The sequence below is a fragment of the Glandiceps talaboti genome, chromosome 14, assembly GCF_964340395.1.
Source record: "Glandiceps talaboti chromosome 14, keGlaTala1.1, whole genome shotgun sequence".
NCBI lineage: Eukaryota > Metazoa > Hemichordata > Enteropneusta > Spengelidae > Glandiceps > Glandiceps talaboti.
Window position 1 is genome coordinate 16,869,744 of NC_135562.1, and position 26,604 is coordinate 16,896,347.

At 33.2% G+C, this 26,604-nt stretch overlaps 1 protein-coding gene across 1 annotated transcript in view; it reads left to right on the forward strand.

Moving 5' to 3' along the window:
• LOC144445343 (H(+)/Cl(-) exchange transporter 7-like) overlaps positions 1–26,604 on the forward strand; it is a 163,174-nt gene that overhangs the window by 103,273 nt on the left and 33,297 nt on the right. The window contains exon 2 of the mRNA XM_078134883.1: positions 3,717–3,845. Coding sequence (XP_077991009.1) covers positions 3,717–3,845 — 129 coding nt within the window. The remainder of the gene's footprint in view (positions 1–3,716; positions 3,846–26,604) is intronic.

A 26,604-nucleotide genomic window follows, 5' to 3' on the forward strand; every position in this document is an offset into this window, starting at 1 on the left:
GTTTCTTATTTTAGTGCAGGAATGTTTCCGTTATCTGAGATGATGCTGATTGATTTGACATGTGAGTAGCAATAAGTACGCTGTGTAGTATCTTTTTACTTAACAAACTGTATTATTCTGTGATCGGAATACCAATTGAAAATTCATTGTAGTCTCTTTTTCCTTCTAAAAGCTTTATATTTTAGACCCGATTTCCAAAAGTGAATCGAAAACACATCAACATGCCATAACACTTTCAATCTCCTTGTCCTCTGTGTACATGTAAACATTTTCTGTAAAGATAATTTTCAAATAGGAATGTATTTTTAGCCTCCCATTTTACTAAATTTGCATCCATGGAAGAAGACTTAATACATTCCATAGCTCAAAACAAGATAACGCAGAGTACTAAACATTTCACCTTCTTTTATACAAATTAACTTTAAACCTACTCTAGCGGAAAGTGGGGTATTATTTTTTTTATTAAACATCCAACATCTAATTCAATGAAAATTGTTGAAATACCAATAATTAGACACTGTACCTGTCAATTAGAGATCTATTTTATATTTCACTTGTATAGTAGTATTTTAAGTTGATATTGTGATTGCATTTTGGGTGCTGAATTTGGGTGCGGACACAAAAATCAATTTGATTTGATTTATTATTCCATATCATGTGTACAGCTACACGAATACATTTAGCAATAGTTCATTTAGTATTGTTCAGGGTGTATGATACTTTGATTAAGTCAATATTAAAACACAGTTTCGAAATACATTCCAGTTGGATTGTTAAAAAAATTTATTTAAACCAATGAGGAGAGGGATAAACTTTATACAAATGTGCTAAGTTATAATGGCTGATATTAGAAAAACTGTGAAATTGTGTGATTCATGATGTCATCCTCAATAAAGAGATTGAAATACACTTTCTGTCAAATAACCCCCCCCCCCCCAACTGTTTGCTGTATGAAAGTATTGTGTACATGACATAAAATGTTGCTATTGACCAATCAGGAGGAAGCTAAACTTTATTTATGCAAATCATATAGAGGCAGTGATGCATACTTTCATAGACCTCTCTACCGGGAGTACAGACAGATTCTATCTATATACCCAGGGTACACTTTCATAAACACATGATTACAACGAAATGTGAAGGTTTTGATGGTTGATGCATTTGGGAACAATTACAACAGAAAGCTCCATGATAGCAATTACAGTTGACAACATGTTTTCATGTATTCCTATTCTCACACTATTTTATGTAATCCTTTGACTCATCAAGTACTTGTCTTCGTTTTATTGATTTCTTGGCTCAGAAGTGAATCAAAGAAAAGTGTAAATTCTATAGACTATATTCATGTTTTAGGGAGTCTTCAGTAATTACGAGGGGGGGGGATTGGGATTAGGATTAGGATTAGGACTCAATTGTATATCAAATTAAAGACAAACTCAACGATAAACAAAAAGGCAAAGCAAAAACATGATTTGACTATTGTAAAGAGCATTGATGCTTTTGAGTGTACATGTATAGTTAGTTATCACTATCATCAACAAAAACAAACGTTTACAAAAACAGAAAGTGTGTATAGTTATGTATGGATGCAAGCTATACGTAGTTAGCTTTATGTTACAGTGATCATTATCACTGCATAGAATGCAATATGACTCTGTCATATATAAGTTTGTGGAATATCTGAAACATTGAATGGTTCCTTCATGGTTTCAAATATCAGTTGTAAACATGCTCCATCTGTGTGGTGAATTCCAGTGGCTTGTGTATAAGGTATGCCAATTATATCTAGTTTATGTGTACACTGTGTGTGACATCTGATGTAGGTTATTTGGGTCGGACAATGGTTGTGTAATTGGGATAGAAGATACTTGATCTACAAGTATAAAGTCACTTGATTTCCATTTTCAACTCGAAGTAGAACAAATACCTCTATAACTGAAGTGTTATGCAAGAAATAGATGTTAATTTTCTTTGAACAGTAAATACGTGTTTAATACCAAACTTAATATTATTGGCAATACTTTTTATTATGATATTCATACTTTTTCAATCTGTGCCCCTTGTCTATGGAATGCCTTGCACTTACAGAACTGAGCTGCTTCTTCATTCAACAGTTTTATAAAAAAGTGATTCAAAAACTTACCTCTTTAGGTCTTTTTATCATAATACTACATGTAGGCATTTTGTATACTTTACCTTTGTGTGTGTGTAACTTTTTACCAGTGTTTTTCCCTGATATCTGGACATTTTAATAGCTTAATATGGTGTATCCTTTGTCTTATTCCTGTCAATTGTGTTGAGATTACGTTAATGTAATTTAATCGTGTAGAAAAAATTATAATATACAGACAAAATTCCTTTTTTGCATTTATTGACATCTGTTACACTTGAACATTGTTTTAAACAGTTATCAAAAGAATAATACAGAATTTGAGGAATTCAGTCAAAAAGCAAACTCACTTGAACTGTTAATCAGTTCTCAATAAAACTTTGCTCAAAACATCAAAAAAGATCCAATTTGTTTTCATCCTATTATGAACAGTACATCATTACATTGGTAAGAATAAGTTGTGTAGACTTTCACTTCCCTAGTCCGGATGCCAACTTGGTTTCTAACTAAACCATGTCTGGTCAAAGTCCCTCAATCAGCACAAAAAGTTGTTCATCCAATCAGTAACCCCCAACTGTTATAAAAGTGATGTAAAAAGTGTATCCTGTGCTAACAAATATACCATATTTGGACATAATATACATGCCCCGATAAACACTAACTTTTAAGAGAGACTGTGTTATTGGTTAGAATTTTGTGATTGATTAACAAAAACATGATGTTAATGACTGTGTGAGGGATTATGGATGAATTTTAAATTGCATCGGATGCATCTCAGGACTTCTAGAGTAACGACTTTAAGTGGAGGTGTAAATCATAATGATACTGTATAGGAACTAGACTATCACTTCCTCTGACAACTAGTATTCTATGATAAAATGAATAACACCTAACTGTTCTATGCTATACAAACTAAAAAAGTGTGTAACAAAGTATGATTCATGGTCATTAAAAGTTAAGACAGTGTACCATAACTAAAATGTTACTCTACCATGACCAAAATGTTTCTATACCATGACTGAAATACTCACTATATTTCCACTGTATTGTTAACATGTCAAGGAAATTCATCAGTAGAGTCTGAAGTCCCTCATTTTCCATTCTTGAGTCCGGTCATTACACTCTACTCACAAAAAGTTTTTTTGTAAGTTAACACTGAAAAGTGTCTTCAAAGTATGATTCGTAGTCAGGAAAAATTAAGACAAAAGTGTTAACTGTACTTCGTATTGTTAAGATGTCAAATAAATTCACCAGGGGAGTTTGAGGTTTCCTTACTTTAGTGTGGTCACTCCCATTTTACTCTCAAAAAAGTCTTTTGTAGATTAAAACTTATTAAAACTGTCGTACTTGAAATGGCCTTGCAATTGTGATGACTGAGTACATCTTTATGGATGTTTCTTTTATAACATGAACAAACCTTTTGATGTTCAATTACAGGATAGATTTCAGGTTCACAAATGAAAGAAACACTCGGAAGAAGACACAAAGCGTCTCTTAAACATTAGCTAGTTGTAAAGATAAAACAATATATTAATTCTTCTTACAAATGTTGGTGATTCAGCTTCCTGTACATTCATACTATTTTTTGTTTTAAATTTACTTGCAGCTACGGTACAGCTACCACAGAGATGATGTCTCTTGGCAAGGCAGTACATCAGAGATGGAGAAAGATTCAGAGGATGGACATCGGCATGGTCGAAGGAAAGAATCTAAACGTATCAACGCAAGGTTTGAGGTAAGGCAGATGGACAAATTATCTTATCTTGTCTGGACATTATCATGACCATTTTGCACGGACACACTGAAATTCATAATGGCTGATGTTTCCAACTGCTAAACATCTCATAAGTTTAAGGTTTACATGCAAAGAAAGAATGTAAACTTAGAAATATATGGTTTGAGAAAAGTAAGATTGACAAATTATCTTTTCATGTCTAGACACTACCACCACTGCTACCAATGGACACACACTTATATGACTTGATGTTTCAAACTGCAAAAAATCTCTTAATTCTAAGGTTCACTATGTAGAAAAAATCTCAAGTTTCTAGAGTTGAGGTAACCAAAATCAGTGCTTTAGTTATGAGTGGCAAGTTAACCCCAGTCATTTTACTGAGGTTTCCAACCAAATTTATTATATATTCTCTATAGGAAACTGTGCCTGAGTTTACTGCATTTCTGTTTGTCAGTTACATGAACTAGGGTTTCTACATTAAAACATTCACAAAAACAATGCAAAATAGAGATAGGGCTGTCATTACTGTTTAGCATGTACATGCATACGTATGTTCTGAACCATTGACCAGCTAATGTTTCCAACAGCAAATCTACTCTAAAGTTTAAGGGCTATATGTAGTGTGCAGTTAGAATAAATGAAGGAAAATAAGATGAAGAGATGATCTTTATCATGTCTATGCCAGACCCTGTATTTGTATTTTTAGCATGTATACTATAAAGCATAAATGCTGATGTTCTCAAATTTAAACCAGCCAAGATATAGTATAAAGTAGGATATAAAAGAATACAATGTAACATTTGAGGAAGTCAGATCAGTAAAACTTTGGAAAAAGTATGTATATTTTTGTTGTTGTATGTATGTATGTATGTATGATGTAAAATAACCTGTGGACTGTTGACAGTTTTACCTACTTTCAACCCTTAACAAAAACACTGCAAATGGTTTAACTATCCCTGATAACACACCTTTATTGCTTTAAATAATAATAACTGCTGATTATTCGAATTGAAACACTCAGTGCTTTGTAGTCCTTCAAGAATCCAAAAACTAAGCTTTAAATGCCAGATTTGAGTCAAGTCAGATGGTGAAATTTATCCTGTTCCTCTTAATGTTAGTCTTAGACTTCACTTTGTAACCACTGAGATGCTATACTGCAGAAATGCTGTAGTGGTTAAGGTATAATAATGGCAAATAAAATATCAGAATAGTAAAATGCCATGTTTAACTATAAGGTAAGTCAGATGGTGGCATTTCTTATCCTATTCAGACAGTCTCTTCAAATAGTGGCACTTCTTATCCTATTCAGACAGTCTCTTCAAATAGTGGCATTTCTTATCCTGTTCAGACTGTCTCTTCAAATAGTGGCATTTCTTATTATGTTCAGACAGTCTCTTCAAATAGTGGCATTTCTTATTATGTTCAGACAGTCTCTTCAAATAGTGGCATTTCTTATTATGTTCAGACAGTCTCTTCAAATAGTGGCATTTCTTATTATGTTCAGACTATCTCTTCAAATAGTGGCATTTCTTATTATGTTCAGACTATCTCTTCAAATAGTGGCATTTCTTATTAGGTTCAGACAGTCTCTTCAAATAGTGGCATTTCTTATTATGTTCAGACTGTCTCTTCAAATAGTGGCATTTCTTATCCTATTCAGACAGTCTCTTCAAATAGTGGCATTTCTTATTAGGTTCAGACAGTCTCTTCAAATAGTGGCATTTCTTATTATGTTCAGACAGTCTCTACAAATAGTGGCATTTCTTATTATGTTCAGACTGTCTCTTCAAATAGTGGCATTTCTTATTAGGTTCAGACAGTCTCTTCAAATAGTGGCATTTCTTATTATGTTCAGACTATCTCTTCAAATAGTGGCATTTCTTATTAGGTTGAGACAGTCTCTTCAAATAGTGGCATTTCTTATCAGGTTCAGACTGTCTCTTCAAATAGTGGCATTTCTTATTAGGTTCAGACAGTCTCTTCAAATAGTGGCATTTCTTATTAGGTTCAGACAGTCTCTTCAAATAGTGGCATTTCTTATTAGGTTCAGACTGTCTCTTCAAATAATGGCATTTCTTATCAGGTTCAGACAGTCTCTTCAAATAGTGGCATTTCTTATTAGGTTCAGACAGTCTCTTCAAATAGTGGCATTTCTTATTATGTTCAGACTTTCTCTTCAAATAGTGGCATTTCTTATTATGTTCAGACTTTCTCTTCAAATAGTTGCATTTCTTATTATGTTCAGACTATCTCTTCAAATAGTGGCATTTCTTATTAGGTTCAGACTGTCTCTTCAAATAGTGGCATTTCTTATTAGGTTCAAACTGTCTCTTCAAATAGTGGCATTTCTTATTAGGTTCAAACTGTCTCTTCAAATAGTGGCATTTCTTATTAGGTTCAAACTGTCTCTTCAAATAGTGGCATTTCTTATTAGGTTCAGACTGTCTCTTCAAATAGTGGCATTTCTTGTCCTGTTCAGACTTTCTCTTCAAATAGTAGCATTTCTTATTATGTTCAGACAGTCTCTTCAAATAGTGGCATTTCTTATTAGATTCAGACTATCTCTTCAAATAGTGGCATTTCTTATCCTATTTAGACTGTCTCTTCAAATAGTGGCATTTATTATCCTGTTCAGACAGTCTCTTCAAATAGTGGCATTTCTTATTATGTTCACACTGTCTCTTCAAATAGTGGCATTTCTTATCCTATTCAGACTATCTCTTCAAATAGTGGCATTTCTTATTATGTTCAGACTTTCTCTTCAAATAGTGGCATTTCTTATTATGTTCAGACTGTCTCTTCAAATAGTGGCATTTCTTATTATGTTCAGACTATCTCTTCAAATAGTGGCATTTCTTATTAGGTTCAGACTGTCTCTTCAAATAGTGGCATTTCTTATTAGGTTCAAACTGTCTCTTCAAATAGTGGCATTTCTTATTAGGTTCAAACTGTCTCTTCAAATAGTGGCATTTCTTATTATGTTCAGACTTTCTCTTCAAATAGTGGCATTTCTTATTATGTTCAGACTTTCTCTTCAAATAGTTGCATTTCTTATTATGTTCAGATTATCTCTTCAAATAGTTGCATTTCTTATCCTATTCAGACAGTCTCTTCAAATAGTGGCATTTCTTATTAGGTTCAAACTGTCTCTTCAAATAGTGGCATTTCTTATTAGGTTCAAACTGTCTCTTCAAATAGTGGCATTTCTTATTAGGTTCAGACTGTCTCTTCAAATAGTGGCATTTCTTGTCCTGTTCAGACTTTCTCTTCAAATAGTGGCATTTCTTATTAGGTTCAGACAGTCTCTTCAAATAGTGGCATTTCTTATTATGTTCAGACTATCTCTTCAAATAGTTGCATTTCTTATCCTATTCAGACAGTCTCTTCAAATAGTGGCATTTCTTATTATGTTCAGACAGTCTCTTCAAATAGTGGCATTTCTTATTATGTTCAGACTTTCTCTTCAAATAGTGGCATTTCTTATTATGTTCAGACTGTCTCTTCAAATAGTGGCATTTCTTATTAGGTTCAGACTGTCTCTTCAAATAGTGGCATTTCTTATTATGTTCAGACTTTCTCTTCAAATAGTGGCATTTCTTATTATGTTCAGACTTTCTCTTCAAATAGTGGCATTTCTTATTATGTTCAGACAGTCTCTTCAAATAGTGGTATTTCTTATTATGTTCAGACAGTCTCTTCAAATAGTGGCATTTCTTATTATGTTCAGACTTTCTCTTCAAATAGTGGCATTTCTTATTATGTTCAGACTTTCTCTTCAAATAGTGGTATTTCTTATTATGTTCAGACTGTCTCTTCAAATAGTGGCATTTCTTATTAGGTTCAGACAGTCTCTTCAAATAGTGGCATTTCTTATTATGTTCAGACTATCTCTTCAAATAGTGGCATTTCTTATTAGGTTGAGACAGTCTCTTCAAATAGTGGCATTTCTTATCAGGTTCAGACTGTCTCTTCAAATAGTGGCATTTCTTATTAGGTTCAGACAGTCTCTTCAAATAGTGGCATTTCTTATTAGGTTCAGACAGTCTCTTCAAATAGTGGCATTTCTTATTATGTTCAGACAGGCTCTTCAAATAGTGGCATTTCTTATTAGATTCAGACTATCTCTTCAAATAGTGGCATTTCTTATTATGTTCAGACAGGCTCTTCAAATAGTGGCATTTCTTATTAGATTCAGACTTTCTCTTCAAATAGTGGCATTTCTTATTATGTTCAGACTATCTCTTCAAATAGTAGCATTTCTTATTATGTTCAGACAGTCTCTTCAAATAGTGGCATTTCTTATTAGATTCAGACTATCTCTTCAAATAGTGGCATTTCTTATCCTATTTAGACTGTCTCTTCAAATAGTGGCATTTCTTATCCTGTTCAGACAGTCTCTTCAAATAGTAGCATTTCTTATCCTATTCAGGCAGTCTCTTCAAATAGTGGCATTTCTTATTAGGTTCAAACTGTCTCTTCAAATAGTGGCATTTCTTATCCTATTTAGACTGTCTCTTCAAATAGTAGCATTTCTTATCCTATTCAGACAGTCTCTTCAAATAGTGGCATTTCTTATTATGTTCAGACTGTCTCTTCAAATAGTGACATTTCTTATCCTATTTAGACTGTCTCTTGAAATAGTGGCATTTCTTATCCTGTTCAGACAGTCTCTTCAAATAGTGGCATTTCTTATCCTGTTCAGACAGTCTCTTCAAATAGTAGCATTTCTTATTCTATTCAGACTGTCTCTTCAAATAGTGGCATTTCTTATTATGTTCAGACTGTCTCTTCAAATAGTGGCATTTCTTATCCTATTCAGACATTCTCTTCAAATAGTGACATTTCTTATTCGGTTCAGACAATCTCTTCAAATAGTGGCATTTCTTATCCTATTCAGACAATCTCTTCAAATAGTGGCATTTCTTATCCTATTCAGACAATCTCTTCAAATAGTGGCATTTCTTATCCTATTCAGACAGTCTCTTCAAATAGTGGTATTTCTTATCCTATTCAGACAGTCTCTTCAAATAGTGGTATTTCTTATCCTATTCAGACAGTCACTTCAAATAGTGGCATTTCTTATTATGTTCAGACTGTCTCTTCAAATAGTGGCATTTCTTATCAGGTTCAGACTGTCTCTTCAAATAGTGGCATTTCTTATTAGGTTCAGACTTTCTCTTCAAATAGTGGCATTTCTTATCAGGTTCAGACAGTCTCTTCAAATAGTGGCATTTCTTATTATGTTCAGACTGTCTCTTCAAATAGTGGCATTTCTTATTAGGTTCAGACAGTCTCTTCAAATAGTGGCATTTCTTATTATGTTCAGACAGTCTCTCAAATAGTGGCATTTCTTATTAGGTTCAGACAGTCTCTTCAAATAGTGGCATTTCTTATTATATTCAGACTTTCTCTTCAAATAGTGGCATTTCTTATTATGTTCAGACAGTCTCTTCAAATAGTGGCATTTCTTATTAGGTTCAGACTATCTCTTCAAATAGTGGCATTTCTTATCCTATTCAGACTATCTCTTCAAATAGTGGCATTTCTTATTATGTTCAGACAGTCTCTTCATAGTTCAGCACTTTTTAATAGTCTTAATTTTATGTCATAACCTGTGTGACTACTGACTTGCTTAAACGATTAAGATATGACAGTAAAAAAAATTAGCAATAACTGTCATGTTTTAATCAGATGGTGAAGATGTAGTTTAGAAACTGTCTTAACTTTTAGTCTCTAGATTCCCTTTTCTAACCTTCAACAACTCTCTACTTTTGAGTTGTAAATGATTAAGATATGATATGGAAGAAGCTCAAGCAGTAGCTGTCATGTTTTATATAAGTCAGATGGTCAAGATATCTAAAGGTGTTTAGAAAACCCTCTTAACTTTTAGTCTAGACTAGATTCATTTATTATTATAACCTCTGTAAAATTGCAAGTAATTGTGGGTGATGTAAAAATCAAGAAATTACTTGAAATTCCAGAATGCATAGTTTATGAAACTGCCTTCATTTCAGGGTGTACATGTATACCCATATAATCTGCATCAATATTAAAGATATATTACCTTCAGATACAATACAGTGATTAGAAATCTGTTTAAGTAGAAATCTGTGTAAGAGAAAGTGCCTGGTATGAATTAGAAGTATACAAACAAGCTAAACCTTCAAGTCATTACAGTATGAATTGATATCATGTTTTTAAGCAGATCTTACCCCACACAGACATCTACATGTAAATTTAATCTGAATTGAAAGCTTGTAATTGTAACTGATAGCTAAAGTTTCTATCAAAATAATGACTGAACATTGGACCTACCGTAGTAGTCCAATTCCATACACAGATAACATCAGTGAATCAATATATTTAAGTTGTACATTTACTTGTAGTTAGGCACAGCAGCAGAGCATAGTTTTAAAACCATTTCCCTGTAAGTGTAATGGAATGGGGAAAATAATGAGTACACAGAAGGCTATCAATTCCTAAGAGTGAATTGAACTCATTAAGCATGAAAGATGGCAGTTCTTTTCTAATTGCATGCACTGTGTAGAACATGAACACTGGTTTTTAAAGATTAGCTTTATTTTGAATGTTGTAAAATTAGTTCTGGTTACGAGCAACCAAAGAATAGACATTCGTCATTATGTATTCGTAAATTTACTTTCAAGTCATACTGTCAATAGATCTTTGGTAAAATGTAAATTTAACACTTGTTGTTCTGTACTACATCAAAATGCAAACTTCTGAGAAAGATATGTAGATGTGGAGTGAGAACCTGGAAGGGACTGCCTGCATATGGCATTGTAATGGTTTATATTCAAGCTAAAGGAAAACGGATTTTGGTTAATCTATTGCTTTTAACCCTTACAATGCCATATGTCTTCATATGTGCAGACAGTCCCTTCCGGGTTCCCAGGCCGCATATGTGTCTGCATATATGCAGACAAGTTTACTCATTTGCGTAAGCCAATTTTCATCTCATCACCTCACATCTGGGTAAATTATTCATTCGACAACGTAATGTATGGATAAGGACAAAATAGTTTGTATGTTTTAATTGTTCCTTTCAAGTTAAAGTTGATAATTGTAGCGTAGGTAAGATCCTACTCTGTAGTGGAAAAAGTCCTTGGCCTAGGGAGTCTTTTGCATGTCTGAGAAGTCTGTGGCATTAAACTGTTTAATACTTACCAATGTATACCATCAATTTTTTTGATCAGGATATCATTAGTGTAATATAGTTTTTCATATAAAATTGTGTACTTAGCGTAATCTAACCTTTCATACTCCGGATTGAAATAACATGAAAAATTACTTAATATGTTGGACCTATCATAGTACGCTAATATGTATAATTGAAATGTTAAGAGTAGTTGACTCATGTCAAGATGCAATCACAATTATATCTAGAAAGAGGAATCTTGTTGAGAAACCTGTAAGCAGTCGTGAGTTAGAATTTCTGTACATAGCTACTTTTATTTCTAATACTGTTAGTACAACCTAAACCACAAGAGATTTTGTCAATGATAGACATTAGATTAGTCTGTCTGCATCATAGACATGTCATGCAGTTCAGCTTTGTAAAATGTCATTAGGTTTTCCTGGTCAATGATTCTTTTTAAAAAGCTATATAGTAATAATTTGCAGTATGTTACTTATTGCTAAATTCACTTTAAAGAAACACTAGCTGCAACTGGGACACAGTTTTCTGAACTGTTTTGTCAGACATAATGACTTTATCGTAATATGGTATACCCCGCATCTACTCACCTGTGGATAAACATGTTTTTGTAGCTGTACGATGTGATAAATTCAACCAAATTGAATTTTTGGGCCATACACAAAAATCAGCACCCTAATGCAATCATAATTTCAACCTATTACTGTACTACTTATAGATAAAATTGACCTCTAATTAACACTTATAAGTTATAGTGTCTAATTAGTGGTATTTGAACAATTTTCAGTAAATATATTGTTGGTATGTATGTTTCAGGAAGTAATACTATGGCAGCTTCAAGTTGTAACTAACTAATGAATATTTTGCCAAGGTTGTGAAAGTACACACACACTTTTAAAATGAAAATAAGGGTACTATAAATCATCTGCTGTTTTTTTATGAAACATATCCCTCATCAATAAAAATCTTAACTTTTACTGTAACTTTTTATTCTGAGAAATATCTTCCATTTTCAGTTTAAAATTTTTAAAAAAATAGAGAAATTCAGGGTCACAAATATTTTGATGATATCAACATGATATCAAAATTAAGCTATTTTATTATCAAACATGCATGGTCACACACCAAATACTACATGTTAACACCATGAGAAAGTAAAGTATTGACATTCCTTAAACACAAAACGATGAAACCCCCAAATTTCTTTATTTGAAAATGGCCAGGAACATTGGCTTTCATGTAGTCAATATGCGTGGACTTGTTTTCCGTGATCTCTCTCTCCGCCTACACATTTTACAGTTTTTAGACTAGGTGGGAAGAGAGAGATCATATCAAATGAGCTCAAAGGTTTAGTTTCTGGATTAGCTTTCATATGGCAAAGTTGGAAAGACTTGTAGAACGAATATTTGATTTTCAGCGAAACTGATCCCCAAGGCATCCTACTTTAAAACAAGAAAAAGAGACTGAGATAATTAAGGATTCCACGAATATTTGGATTTTATTCCCCAATATTTTTTTCCGTTCAGCCAAGGAAAATACAAATGACCCTAAGGGGCCTTTGTCACTATGAGTTTCTAGACGAGTAGTGACAACCTTTACTTAAGTCACGAGTTTCCAGCTGAATGAAGAAAAATATTGGAGAAAACATAATTATACCAGCGCCAGTAATATCAAAGAAAAATAGGGGAAAGTAATGGCAATTTTTTGAATGTTTTAACTTTTGATATTTTGAGCACAGCAGATGAGAAGTAGAGACACATTAATGTGACATGTGTTGTCATGATGGAATGACCAGAGTATATATTCAATATGTTTTGTTGAACTTGCTACATGCCTGGTATAATGAACAATATACTGCATGTATGTGGTTAGTCAAGAGACTATATGTGTGGGCTCATTTTCTATGATCTCTGAAAGGTGTCTCGCCACACTGTACAAAAGGAACCCTGCCACACAATAATTTCTACAGACTAGTATGTGGATCTATTACTACATTTGAATGTTAAGTCTGATTATATTGTGATGTCCAAAATGTGTACTGGGTGATAAAATCACCCTTCACTTTTCCTTGTAAAACAACGTGGGACCGCATTTACTTGCTAATCCCATGTTAATAACATCACTCTGTCTGATATGTTAGTACTGGCATTACTAACTGCAAATGGTTGTCTATCTTATCTAACTTACGCTAGTGTACACAGCTGTCTTACACATGTGAATTACAGAAAACGACCACATTGTGTTTAGATATTTATGATAAATCAATGATAAAACATCAAAACTGATCACATTTTAATCTCCACACACTCCAAAGCTCTTTTATAGTCAGATTATTATCATTTACTGAAGTAGGCGGAAAAGGAAAAAAGAAAAGAAACTGCTGCGTGTGTGATTTTTCAGTGATAAGAACTTGTCAGCTAGTGCTTAGCATGAAACAACTGTTTGTAATCATTTCACCGCCACCACCAGTTCTCCCAGATCCTTCTTTGAATAGAAGTGTACTAAATATTTTATGCTTTTCTGTCTCTATGGAGTCATCACTTGATACTGAAAGTGTAGGTGGGAATTAAAAGAACTGCCCACATGTACTCCTTCTTTTTTTTTCAATATTTTATTGTTGTCTGTTGAAACGTCTAGATTGAGATACTTTTACTAAATTTTACTAAATACTTCATGTTTTAGTGTCCCTTCAATATGAAATGATGACCACTAATGTGTAGGTGGGGATGTACAACAATTCCCTGATGCACAAAATTGTTTTTCGAAATTCCTTTCGCAGAATGAGGTGTCACCGTATAATTTTTCATACTTGTGTAGGGATATGTTTCACCTTCCCCAAGCGAATGGCAATAACTTACGAATACTTTTATGCCAGTCTTTTACATTTCATGACATGATAAGGTCACATGTTCTGAATATTTTTCAATGTATTGACAAAGACAGAAGTGTACAGTCAAAGTTTAATTCAACTGTAAGTGATTATTCCACAATAGTTGGGAACATATTGAGTAAATTAATTGGCCTTGTCACTGAGCTGAAGACAAAACATTTGACCATGATGAGAATTTTCCAGCCGAATGAAGACAAATTTGGGGAATATATGATTATATGTGTGCAAGTATCATTTATGGAAATTTGGGTCTTTGAGATAATGCCTTTGACATATTAATGACTCATGGAACAAGTGATATAGATGATCATTTGTCATGAAAGAATAACCAGGGTATAAAGCCCATATTTTTGGTTCAAACACATTAAAATAGGCTTGTTTCTGGTATACAGGAATATAACATTATATATTTGAACTGCCCACTCTTAATTCAAACTAGATTTTCCATGCTACATTCCCAAAAGATATAAGGGGTGGAATCAATAGTTGAATGTACAATGTAGGATAATAAACTCATTATAGTCTTTTAGTTTAGGGTTGGGGATTTTGAATAATTTTAGTTCTCATCTAGCCAACCTGGCTAGTTTATAAGTGTCTGTTTTTGCTGTATTTTTGTATTTTTCATGTAGTTTTATGCCAAATGAATGATATGATTGACTCTATCAACTGCAATCTACTACTGTCAACTTTATGTTTAAAATGGCTGTATGGATGATGATTGGATATTTATTTTGGAATTTTTAATTTACAAAACAAAGTTATCGTGTCTTCCTACATGTACTTGAAAAAAATCAATGTGAAACAGATCATATGCCAAGTCCTTGTTTGTCAAGACTCAATAAATTGTAAAAGATTAATAAATGTTTAAAATCTTTGTTATTGTACGTACGATAACAAACTTTTTATGTAATTTATTTTTGCTTTTTTGCAATGTATTGAGTTACAAATTCTTTGTCAATGTTGATTCACTTTGATTTTTCAAGGAGGAAGCTATCATGATAAAATTGTTTTTTATATAAATTAACACTCCAAAAATAACTATCCAATACTCATCCATATGGCCACTTTAATGTACTGAATGTTACTGTTCTTGTAGCATGGGTACATTATTGTCATGACGTGAAACCTATGCCCTAAGCAATTAAAATGACAACCATCAGTTTAAATGTTCAACTGAATCCAGTGGATTCACCATACTCTAATTTTCAATGTCCTTGTGGGCTGCATGCATCATAAAGGTAAAAGGTGTACATGCTGCGAAGAACATATGTGTGTTCCTTGATTCTAATCTGTATTCTTAACGATATCTCCTGTCTCTTTTTGGTTTTCTATCCATGCCCAGAGTGTGAACTATGACGTCATTGAAAATGATCCGTATCTACGAGATGAACAAGCCAGCGGATATAAGGTATAGTACTCTCTCACTACATCATTCTAGAATAAACTAATAGTAAGTCCACAATGACATGTAGACGTCTAACTCTGAGATGTGTTGTTATCATTGCAATGATCAATATTGAAAAATCTGGGATAAAAAACTGTGACTTTGTACATTAATCATGTAAAAAGTATTTGAGAACTGTCATATCTAAGCATGTATAGATAATCTGTTATTTCACTCCATGAAATTGCAATTTATTTATTCATCACATTTGGAATATATATTTTGTTGAAGGTGTGACTTTGTACATTAATCAAGGCATTCATTGTTTGAGAAGTGTCCAATCTAACGGTGTGCAGATAATCTGTTATTTTCTGTTGTACCATGAAATTACAATTTATTTATTCAATATGTTTTATATATGTATATTGTGTTGACACTGTTACTTTGTACATTAATCAAGACAAAGACTTTGAAAGAGTCTTTGAGGTGTGTCCTATCTAAACATCTCCTCTCAGACTGTTATTTCGCACCTTGAAATTGCAGTTTATTAATTCATCACCTTTGGAATATATATATGTGTTGAGGCTGTGTCTTCATACATAAATTCAAGACAGGAATATTTGAAAAATATGACATCTGAGCTTGTTTTGATAATCTGATATTTAGCATCATGACATACATACATACATACATACATACATACATACATACATACATGTACATACATACATGCATACATACATACATGCATACATACATGTACACACATACATACATACATACATACATACATGCATACATACATGAATACATACATACATACATACATACGTACATGTATACATACATACATACATACATACATACATACATGATTACAATTTTATTAATTCTTATCGTCGGGAATATACATTGTTTTGAAACTGTGAATTTCGTGTGTTTTTTCTGAGGTAATAGTTTAGAGGTATTGTACATGTATATATCTTAGCTTGTATTTAGACTGTTATTTCGCACCTTGAAATCAAAATTTAATCATCATCTTTGGAATATTAAGCTTATACCCTGATGTTACATCCACATGGTTTTATGGAGAAAACTTTAAAACAGTAAAAACTGTGAATATATATATATATATGCATTAATTATTGCCGAACCTGCCATTTTCACACTTTTAAAGTGTCGGAGTTTGTAGATGAAGTTTTACACTGTTAATTTAAAGTAATTAGAGTTTACAATTGAATACTGTAATGCCTGGATACATATTTTAAACTTTCATAGGTTTGAGATTGTCATTTCTGATTTTAAATTTTTTTTACTTAAATTCTAAATTAGTTTCTCCTGCATTACACTGGACAATGAATATTTTATTTTGCTTAAAGTATAATTGACAACTTAAACGTTATTTAATTCTAACATCTGATACTTTAAACCAGGTCATTCAAATTGCACCACAGCTGAATGATAATATATCTATCACCTCTTTCCAACTATGACATTTAAACAGCTCTAGAGATGTATTAAGTTGTAAAATTTAGATTTTTCCTGCATATTAATGAGGAAATTGACATCATAAACCATGAAGATGATCATTCACATCTCACCATTGTTGCTATGTAATAATATAAGCTAATATATACTAGATGACTTTCATTGATACATGTACATGCAATTCATTTATCTTCCAGATGAATATTAATGAAGTAATTTGCATATGTAGTTCTGAATACCTAAGGTTAAAATATATTTTGTTATCATATCGGATACTGTAAACCAGGTCATTCAGAATCAGATATTCAATGACATATTTTCAAGCATGAAATATAAACAGCTGTAGAGATATATTTAAGGTATTTGGAATCATATAGTTATTTCATGCATATTAATGAGGTAATTTGCACACCAATCATAAAAATAGTCATTCAAATCTCATCATGTAATAATATAAGCTTTAGTAAAATTATTGGTGAATTTCATGTATTCATATAATTCATTCAACTTTCAGATGAATAATAATGAACTAATTTGCATATAGATTGTTCTGAATACCGAAAAGATATTTTCTTCCTATCTGATGGTATAAACTAGGTCAGTCATTTCTCGCCATACTTCAGTGATTATTATTCAATCATATATTTTCAAGCATGACAATTAAACAACTGTAGAGACATATTAAGGTATAGAATTTAGTTGTTTCTTGCATAGGTAATTTGCATAAAATGTTGTCAGTGCCTCCCAATGTTGTAAATCAGGTCATTTAGGTTACAATCATCACAGTTAAGTGATTATACATTCTATCACATTTTTCAGGCATCAAATTTAAACAGCTATAGAGACATACTGGTATTTAAGGTGTAGAAATGTCTTGCATATTAATGAAGCAATTTGCATTAATTGTTCTGAATACCTGATGTTAAAACATTTTGTTGCCATTCAGTTATCGATTGCCACAGTTCAGTGATTGTACATTCTATCACATCTTTTCAAGCATATTAACTACTATTTATTCATATTGATTGAATATTAATTAACTAATTTACATAAATTGTTCACAGTGCTCAATTTAAAAGATATTTTGTTCAAAATTGTAAACCACAGTCATTCAAATCTCACCAAAGTTCAGTGATTTGTACATGCAATCTTATGTTTTCAAGCATGAAATTAAAACGGCCATACTGTTTATTCATTTTGAGATTGAATATTAGTTAACTAATTTACATAAACTGTTCACATTACCTAGTATTAAAGGATATTTTCTCTGTTATTAACTGGAAACCACTGCGTAATTCAAATCTTATCACAGTTCAGTGATTTTATACATTCAATCACATTTTTTCAAGCATGAAATTAAAACAGAGGATCTTATCGTAAAGCGTTAAAAATAGAAATTAGAATACAAACCATACATGTAAGTGTCAAAATATGACGCCTCTTTGAAAAATATCGATATCACCAAGATTTCAGGTGTGAGTATTTTTAGTAAACCAACACATTTTTCCACAAGGTGACTACATTTGTGCAAGTCAGGTTCTTTTTTTTTTCAAAAGTAGTATTGATTTAACATTTTTGCAAGCCATTAGCAATAGTAACATGTTTTCTACTGACAAACCATTTTCGGCATGTGTCTCAAATAGTGCCGAAAAGTAGGTTTGTAGTTTTACGATGATGGGTTTTAAGTATTTGTAAGTTAAGTAGTTACAAGGAGGTTGCCATGGTAACTGCAGTCATTACAACTGCACTTGTAGACTTGGACTTGAGATTTAAGTAAAATTGAGTTTGATAAAAGAGGCTAATTTGACACACACACACATCCAAATAAGTTAGAAAGCAAGTTGTTAAATGGAAATAAAAATGCTACTAAAAGCAATATTACAAGACACAAATAACAAAGGCAAAAATAACTACATGTCAAATAAATCTATCATAAGCAAAAAACACTTTGGGCAGAGGGCACTTCTGATCTGGTTGATGGCAAGATGGCGCGTATGAATTGTGGTGCCAGTTGAGGCGAGTTGGGGCCTGTTGGAGGCAAATGGGGCAGAAGTATGAAGTACAGTCCCCCAAAGTGCCATAGACCAGCTAGGTGTGTACCTTCATGTGTTGTCAAAGAGATTAACAAGTTAAATATTGTATAAGTCCTTTAGTCTATGTTTTAAAAGTTTGTATTACTAATGTTTCGACCCCACATAGGAGGTCTTTTTCAGTCTCTAAAAACAGTAACATGAATGATGAGAATAGGCTGAATAAACCAAGTGATTGACAGCAAAGGGCTACTACAATGAAAGTGAAAATGTTATAAAATCACAAGGTGAGAAAACAGAAAATACTATTATTGCATATTGAAAATAATAAGATGTTGGGAAATGAGAGTAAGTAGTTATTACCAGCGATTGACAGCAAAGGACTACTTTTATAACACTGAAAATGTTCTAAAACAACACAATGAAAGGACAAAGACAGAAAGTGTCATATCATATCAAAAATGGGTCAAATTGTTTTCAGTCAGTGGTTTTATTTTATTTATACAAAATTATGTATTTATTTATTGCATCCCTTTTATATCAGAGCTCACCTAAGCATGTTAGGAGCAGCACTAACAGGAAATTAAATACATGCACTACTATTTTACCTATAGGGGTATTGTAAATTATTTTAAATATTAAATATTTTTGGTTTTGAAAATCATGCCAAAAGTATGTATGGGTAATTGGTAAATATTTGAGTAGAAAAAAATGGTTGGAAAATATTTTAAATTGTATTATACAATAATGTTTTCTACAACTATCATACTACATTAAGAAGTATCTGTTTGCAATAAAACCTTATTTGTGAAGGAATTTTTTTCATGAAGTTATCCAGACTTGAAAGGATGATTTGCATAATTATGTACAACATCCGACGAAATTAAGACCCTCTATGTTAACTATCACAAACAAGGCTCCATAGGTCATTAACATATACTTCAGTCTCACAAAGAAGATGGTACTGTTAGTGAATAATATATCTCCAAAATATTGATGTGTGCAAAGCGTAGAAAACTGATACCCAAAATGTGCAGGTTCTCAAGTGCCCATATCGGTAGAAACTGGAAAGGCCATCAGTTGCCGTAGGGCAGGACTAGTATCGGTACTTTAGAAGTACATACAGCTGGACTGGAAATATGAGAGATAGAAGTCTCCAATGGACTCAAGATAAATCAGTTTTGACACTTATCGTTTCTGAACCGATGCTCTTAAGAGGAATAAGGATTGGCAATGTTTTCCATATCTGTTACACATCAGGTGTAAGTTTCAAGCAAATGAGACTGTATTCCACAGGATTTGATTTTAGCAGTGGGTCTTAAGTGTGATGACCACTGAATTTTCATTCCAAATTCAATTTTCAGCAGTCCGTCTGGACAATTTGTAGATTTCAAAGCAGAGTGAAGAATTTTGATTCTAAATTACAGACTGATAATCCTATTGCTAATTCCCCTGAATACAAATGCTTCACTGTGTATATATTGCTTGGCTTGGAATTAAAAATAGTCCAGGATTCACAAAATACCAATTCTTATCACAGGGTTACCATATTTTGCAGCTGGTACTCCTGTCCACTCATGTTGTTATACGATGATTTAGAAGATGCAACCACTTAGAAGATGTATATGATATGCTTTGTGTTACAGTCTACCAAGTCCAGTACATAAAAGCAATTTCATTAACGCACACATGTGGTTCCCTGGTTTCTGTACAGGAATATGGGACCTACTGGTCGCCATCAATTTGGTTACCAGTATCAGAAAGTGGTAGTATACTGAGACTATTGGAGAAAAAAGTAAACTTTTAACCCTTTGAACCCCAAGCCCCTGAGAGGGTATAATATAGGTGTTGGTACCATGTTACATAACACCTGGTGTCAAAACTGACCAAGGATGACCCAGGAAAACTATATATTTATGGAATCTACATATATCAGAGTTTCCAAAAATATGCAAATTTATGTCATGTGACCTCATTATATATTCAAAATGGCCGCCAAACCAGTAAAGTTATGAAATATTTTTCACATTTTTATAATTTGTATTGGTGAGAGTACAAAATTCTCAGCTTTTTATAGAATTTTAGCCCACAATGTTACCAGCCTGTGGAATGATATAGAAATATTACATAATATGTAAAGATTTATGTATGTAATTTTGATTTTCACCCTGGTAAACATGTGGTAACTCGTTATTTTTGCATGCAATTCAAGGAGTGGAAGTACAATATTGCAGGATTGTTTGAGTCCAAACTGACCAATGATGATCTGATGAAACCATATATTTTTGAACTGGTCATAAAAAAAGCATCCCAAAAATATGCAAATATTGGTCATGTGACCTCATTATATATTCAAAATGGCCACCTTTACAATAAAATTATTGAATGCTCTGCCCATTTTTCAATTTGTATGGGTAAGACTATAATATTTTCAATTTGTTATTGCATTTTATCCCTCAGTGTTACAAGGCTGTGCAATAATATTGAAATATTACATTATATGTAAAGATTTAGGAGCAAAACTCTGATTTTCACCCCATACAACATATGGCGGACATATAGTAAATTGGTCCTCTTGAACGGGGATTCTGAGAGTGACAGTGCCATATTACAGGATCGTTGGAGTCTAAACTGACCATATTTGACGACACATAACCAAGTATTTTTGGAATTACCAAAAGATAGCGGTCCCAAAAAAATGCAAATATCGGTCATGTGACCTCATTAAATATTCAAAATGGATGCCATTACAGTCAAGTTATTGAATTTTATATAATATTTTCAATTTGTATAAGTGAGAGTAAAATATTTTCAATTTTTTATTGTAATTTTAGCCCTATTTTGCCTTCTATCTCTGTCACCTGGCATCAACACATGTCTGTGTTGACATCCCAAGTCCCGTTGCATTCTATGTATAGCATTCAGATTTGCGATGTCAAATATGTTGACATTGTTATCATTCAGATAATTACTTTACAACGAACCGTTTGTTTGATTGCCGTGCACCACAGTGTTTATCGATACCTTGCCCACGCTGACGATCATAAATACAGCAATGCCTATAATAATTTCGGAGCGTCGCCATTTTGACATCGTAGTATTAGCTGACCTTACACTTCTTCAATGACACGACACTGGCCATTTTACGACCGAGGTTCGATTTGTTGACACTACAATCTCCAATATGGCGGACCTTGATCCCATGTGTGTCTATACACAGTTCTGACGTCTTGAACACTGATTTTCAACAACAAAAACATCAAAAATAGCCTAGAAACGTCCCCAACCTGCTACGGATCTGTGCGTAATGGTCGCGTTCTCGCCATTTTTAAAAACTCGCACAAATTTTGCTTAAAATTCATGTAAAAATCACGGTTTTCTTGTGTCAAACACGGTCAAACGTACATACTACAACATAGTGGGTGTATGGCTCCCTAGCTTACTCATATCTGACAGCTGGCCCCTCAGCAATGTCTTTAACTATGAGTTACATTATCAATTTGTAAATAGCGTGTGTTAGCTTAATCTCGCGGATAAATACCGTCGAACGGCAACTAAAGGGTTAAAACTATGTATTGTACAGTCAGTCTAATTATACTGTCAACCTAGATATTTTGACTACAACAAAATTTTGCAATTTTACAGTCTTCAGCAAGGTCTCAAAGACCAATTTTTATGCTAATTGCCAGACAGGTACATTGTGTTCATGTGCAAAAAGGCATTTTATTCACTACTTATTTTTTCTAATTACCAGACAGGTACATTGTGTTCATGTGCAAAAAAGGCATTTTAGTCACTACATGTACTTATTTTTGCATTTTTGTTTTCCAGCGAAATTAGAGAAAATAAGTCTTTAGGCTTAATAAAAAAAAATGTGTGGTTCCAGTTTCCCGACTCCACCTAGTTTTTCACTGCCGACCCTAAACTTTTTTTACACATTTGAGAAAAAAATAACAAAATCGCAAAAATTATGAAGTCTCGCCAGAAATAGTGGATGCGGGAACTGACATCAACTTAAAAAGACAATGTAACACTGTTGTAATGGCTTAGAACATCTGATGAGAAGAAACCAATAACACAGAGACCATATGAAAAACACTGGTAAACAAAACTACCTGAACTAGACACTCACACATGGAAAAAAATCTACCTACCTACCTATTCCAAAATTGAGGTAATTGGAACCACACAATTTTTTATTAGGCCTTTGCGAAAATTTCCAGATTTACAATATGCTATATTTGCCAAGAAAAGTATGTTAATTTACGATAACTAGGCAAACAATTCGAAGTATGGCAACAGCATAGCAAACACAGTATTCTGTAAATTGTGGGAATATATGACGTTACTTCACAGAAGGTTTTCACATGGTAAATTAAGGTTTTGAGACTACAAGTAAGCAATCTTGTAAAAAGTGTTGCTGTCGATGATATATCAACCCAGACGTCTAAAGTAATTTATATCTGAATACTTGTATAGTTGATATAGAAGTAAGTAATCATTGACAGACATCTGCATTATAACGCCTTCATTATTACCGTGCATTTATCACCTCAAGGTTCACTAGTGCCTACAGGTTTTCTTATAACTGCTGTTGCTAGTGCGTCACTGCAGACAGACGACAACACTGACATATGTAGTGGTCCACACTATTTCTTAATTTCTATCAAACGTGATCATTTTTAGCACAACTGAACTAATAAAGTGCAGTAGTGCTATAGGCATGGTGCAGTGTCTGTCCATCCGTCTGTCTGTTTGTGTTTGTGTTTGTTTGTGTGTGTGTGTGTGTATGCATGCATGACTTCAACTCAAAAAACTGCCAGACCCTGGAGACAAATGATGTATATTGCAAAGATGAAACCTGGAATGGGTAGGCAAGTGAATACAGATTCCAAAAATGTAATCAAGTATGCCTAACAATGAGACCTGCCCATCGTAACAGCTGAATACAGTTGTGCTACAAAGCCTTTGGCACTATTTTTAGCCCATATTTTTGACATAATTTATTAAAAAGAATAATATCAGTAAATTTAGTCTAAAATGATATTCCAGTATATGCAGAAAAGTGCCAGCTTTTGAAGAATTGTAAGAATAATTCTTTTTACACAAAATAGAAAATGTCGTTAGCTTGAATGAATTCAGAACCATATCATAGAAAGAACATTTACTACTGTTACTCAAACGATACATAAAAATATTCTTGGAAATAATTATTGCGATTTGCAATATTTTGATGCGTATTTTTCACATTTCAGAACTAAGATATATGTTTTCGTGACTTAGGACAACCAGGATATGGAATTTCATATTTTTCTACTCGTGAAAATTCTACTTCCAGAGTCAAAAGCGAATCCACATTTTTTTCGCCAATGTCTCATCAGCATCGTCAGAGGGTGTACTCCATATTTTCTGGTGCAGTTGTTTTTAAGACTTGTATAATGATTCAAAACCCATCGCAAAAAAAAAAAAAAATTTTAAAAAAAAATTGCATTATACCAATATGTCAGTACAATGTAATACAGTGCAATGCAATACAATGCAATATAATACATTATATTATAGCATTACCAATTCCAGTGAATTTTGTGACGTCATCGCTGTACATTATTACTGATAATGTACTCCGTTATTGGGCATCGCGGCCCCGGAACAAGAATAACAATACAAGCTTATTTGTTCTGTTTCTTCATATGACTAGGTATTTTTTCGAAATGTATGTTGTTACTTATGATTATCATTTCCACTGTTTAAAAATACAACGCATCAGCATTCATGAAACAAATTTGTGTTCACAGCAGTTCATTGAAGTGTATGTGTGTGTACGTGTACCGTGACATACGTGTGTCGCTATGATTAGTATTCAGCTTCCGGGCCGAACATGGCAGACGATGTTCAGCGCTGTGTATATTATACGTTGTTTTGCGTTTCTCGGTCTACAAATTCACTGGAATTAATTGGCAAAACTATAAAATAATAACAATAATGTACGCCCTCCCAGTCCATAATGGACTCAAGCAAACTTTTGCATTCCATAATGGGCTCGGCTGTCGCCTCGCCCATTATGTCGTTCAAAGTTTGCTTTCGTCCATTATGGGCTGGGAGGGTGTACATTATTGTTTAAATATATTCTATTATTCTCAGGTAGAAACTGAAATGTCTGGTTTTGAAAGTAAAAAAATGACAAATAACCAAAGCAATACTATTGGACAAATTAAAATAATAGACACATATAATAAACAGACTCAGTATAATTATATCGACACTAATAGTGTATTCCACACTATAACCCTTGGTAGTGATTCACAAAAGTCCTAACCATAAACAATTAATGCCGCCTTTGTAAATTTTAGAAACAACAAATCCATACATAAAATTCCTCGTTGCTCTCTATCAGTCTCATAAATTACCCTGTGCACTTTATGCAGCCTCTATGTGGCCATATTAGAAATTTCCTTTGGTTCATGTTTCATGGCTACTCTCAAATGTCAATTTCTGTGAACTAGGTGATTTATGTGCAATTTGTTAAAAGTACATTCAAGAAGCAAAAAGTTGAGATTGTAAAAGTAGAATGTGCCGCACGTTGAGATGAATTTTTTAACATTTTTGCTATGAAAGCTTGCTTCCAGTCCTTTTGACATAATTGGATGTTATATTTTTTTCCCGTTCAGCCAAGGAAAATACGAGTGACCTAAGGGGCCGTTTTTGAAGAAGACTTTCCATTTTCATTGGAAAGGAAAGGTCTCTTGTCATTGCATCATCACTAGAGGGCAGTATTTATTATTGCATCAACACTAGATGGCAGTATTTATTGGAACTGTCTTTTATCATTGTAAAAGCGTAGCGACGCATAGTGCCAACTCTTGTGTCATGAGTATTTTCCGGCTAAAAAAAGAAAGGAAAATATTGGAGAACAATAAAATTACACTATTGCCAATAATATAAAAAAATATTGGAAAAAGGAATGAATGTCAATTTTGAGCATTTTGATGCCAAATCCCCTCCCGCCTAAATGAATGAAGTTCGATTATTGAGCTTGTGTGACATTGAGCGATCATCCCGAAGTCAAAACTACATATTAAATAAATGTACACTCGAAGGCAGATCAGGATATTCCAATTTTAATTGCATTTGACCAGTAGTGTGTTTTATACTTGCTGATTGTAGTCTTTCAATCTGTGTAGGTCTTATTTATAGGCATCATGCCAACAAGTTGTGTATTGGACCATCTATATTTTAATTGCCTTTGAGCCCAGGGCTGTTTTCATGTTCTAGGGCCAGGCGGCTGTGGTCTATTGGAAAAATAATCTGTGTTTGTCTGCAAACTAGTTCGTCAAAGACATCGCCTTACAAACCATATATGTACGTGTATAATTGCAGTCTGTGAAATGAGTACAGCTAAAAGGTGCATCGGCAGAATTATTGTAGTGTGTACCTCTCAGAAATATGTCATAAATATTTGATGTTAGGACCTTCTTTCTTTTCCTGTTTATCATTACCCAACCGACCAAAGTTTTCAGCTCCGACATAAGAAAAAATGAATGTTCGTCTTCATTTTGTAAAACAGCGCCATCTCTGGCAGGATTAAGCAACTGTCTGGACTGTTGATGTCATCTACAGTCATGGCAGCAGTAGCAACGTTAACTCTAGTTCATGAAAAGAGCATTTCATTCATTTTGTTTCATGACAAAAGTTAATCAAGGCTTTTGACAAAATCAGTCAGGGTATTCAGGTATCCCCGACAGAATGCGCGCACACCACCCCCATATCAAACAAGTTTACAAAAAAAAAAGTGA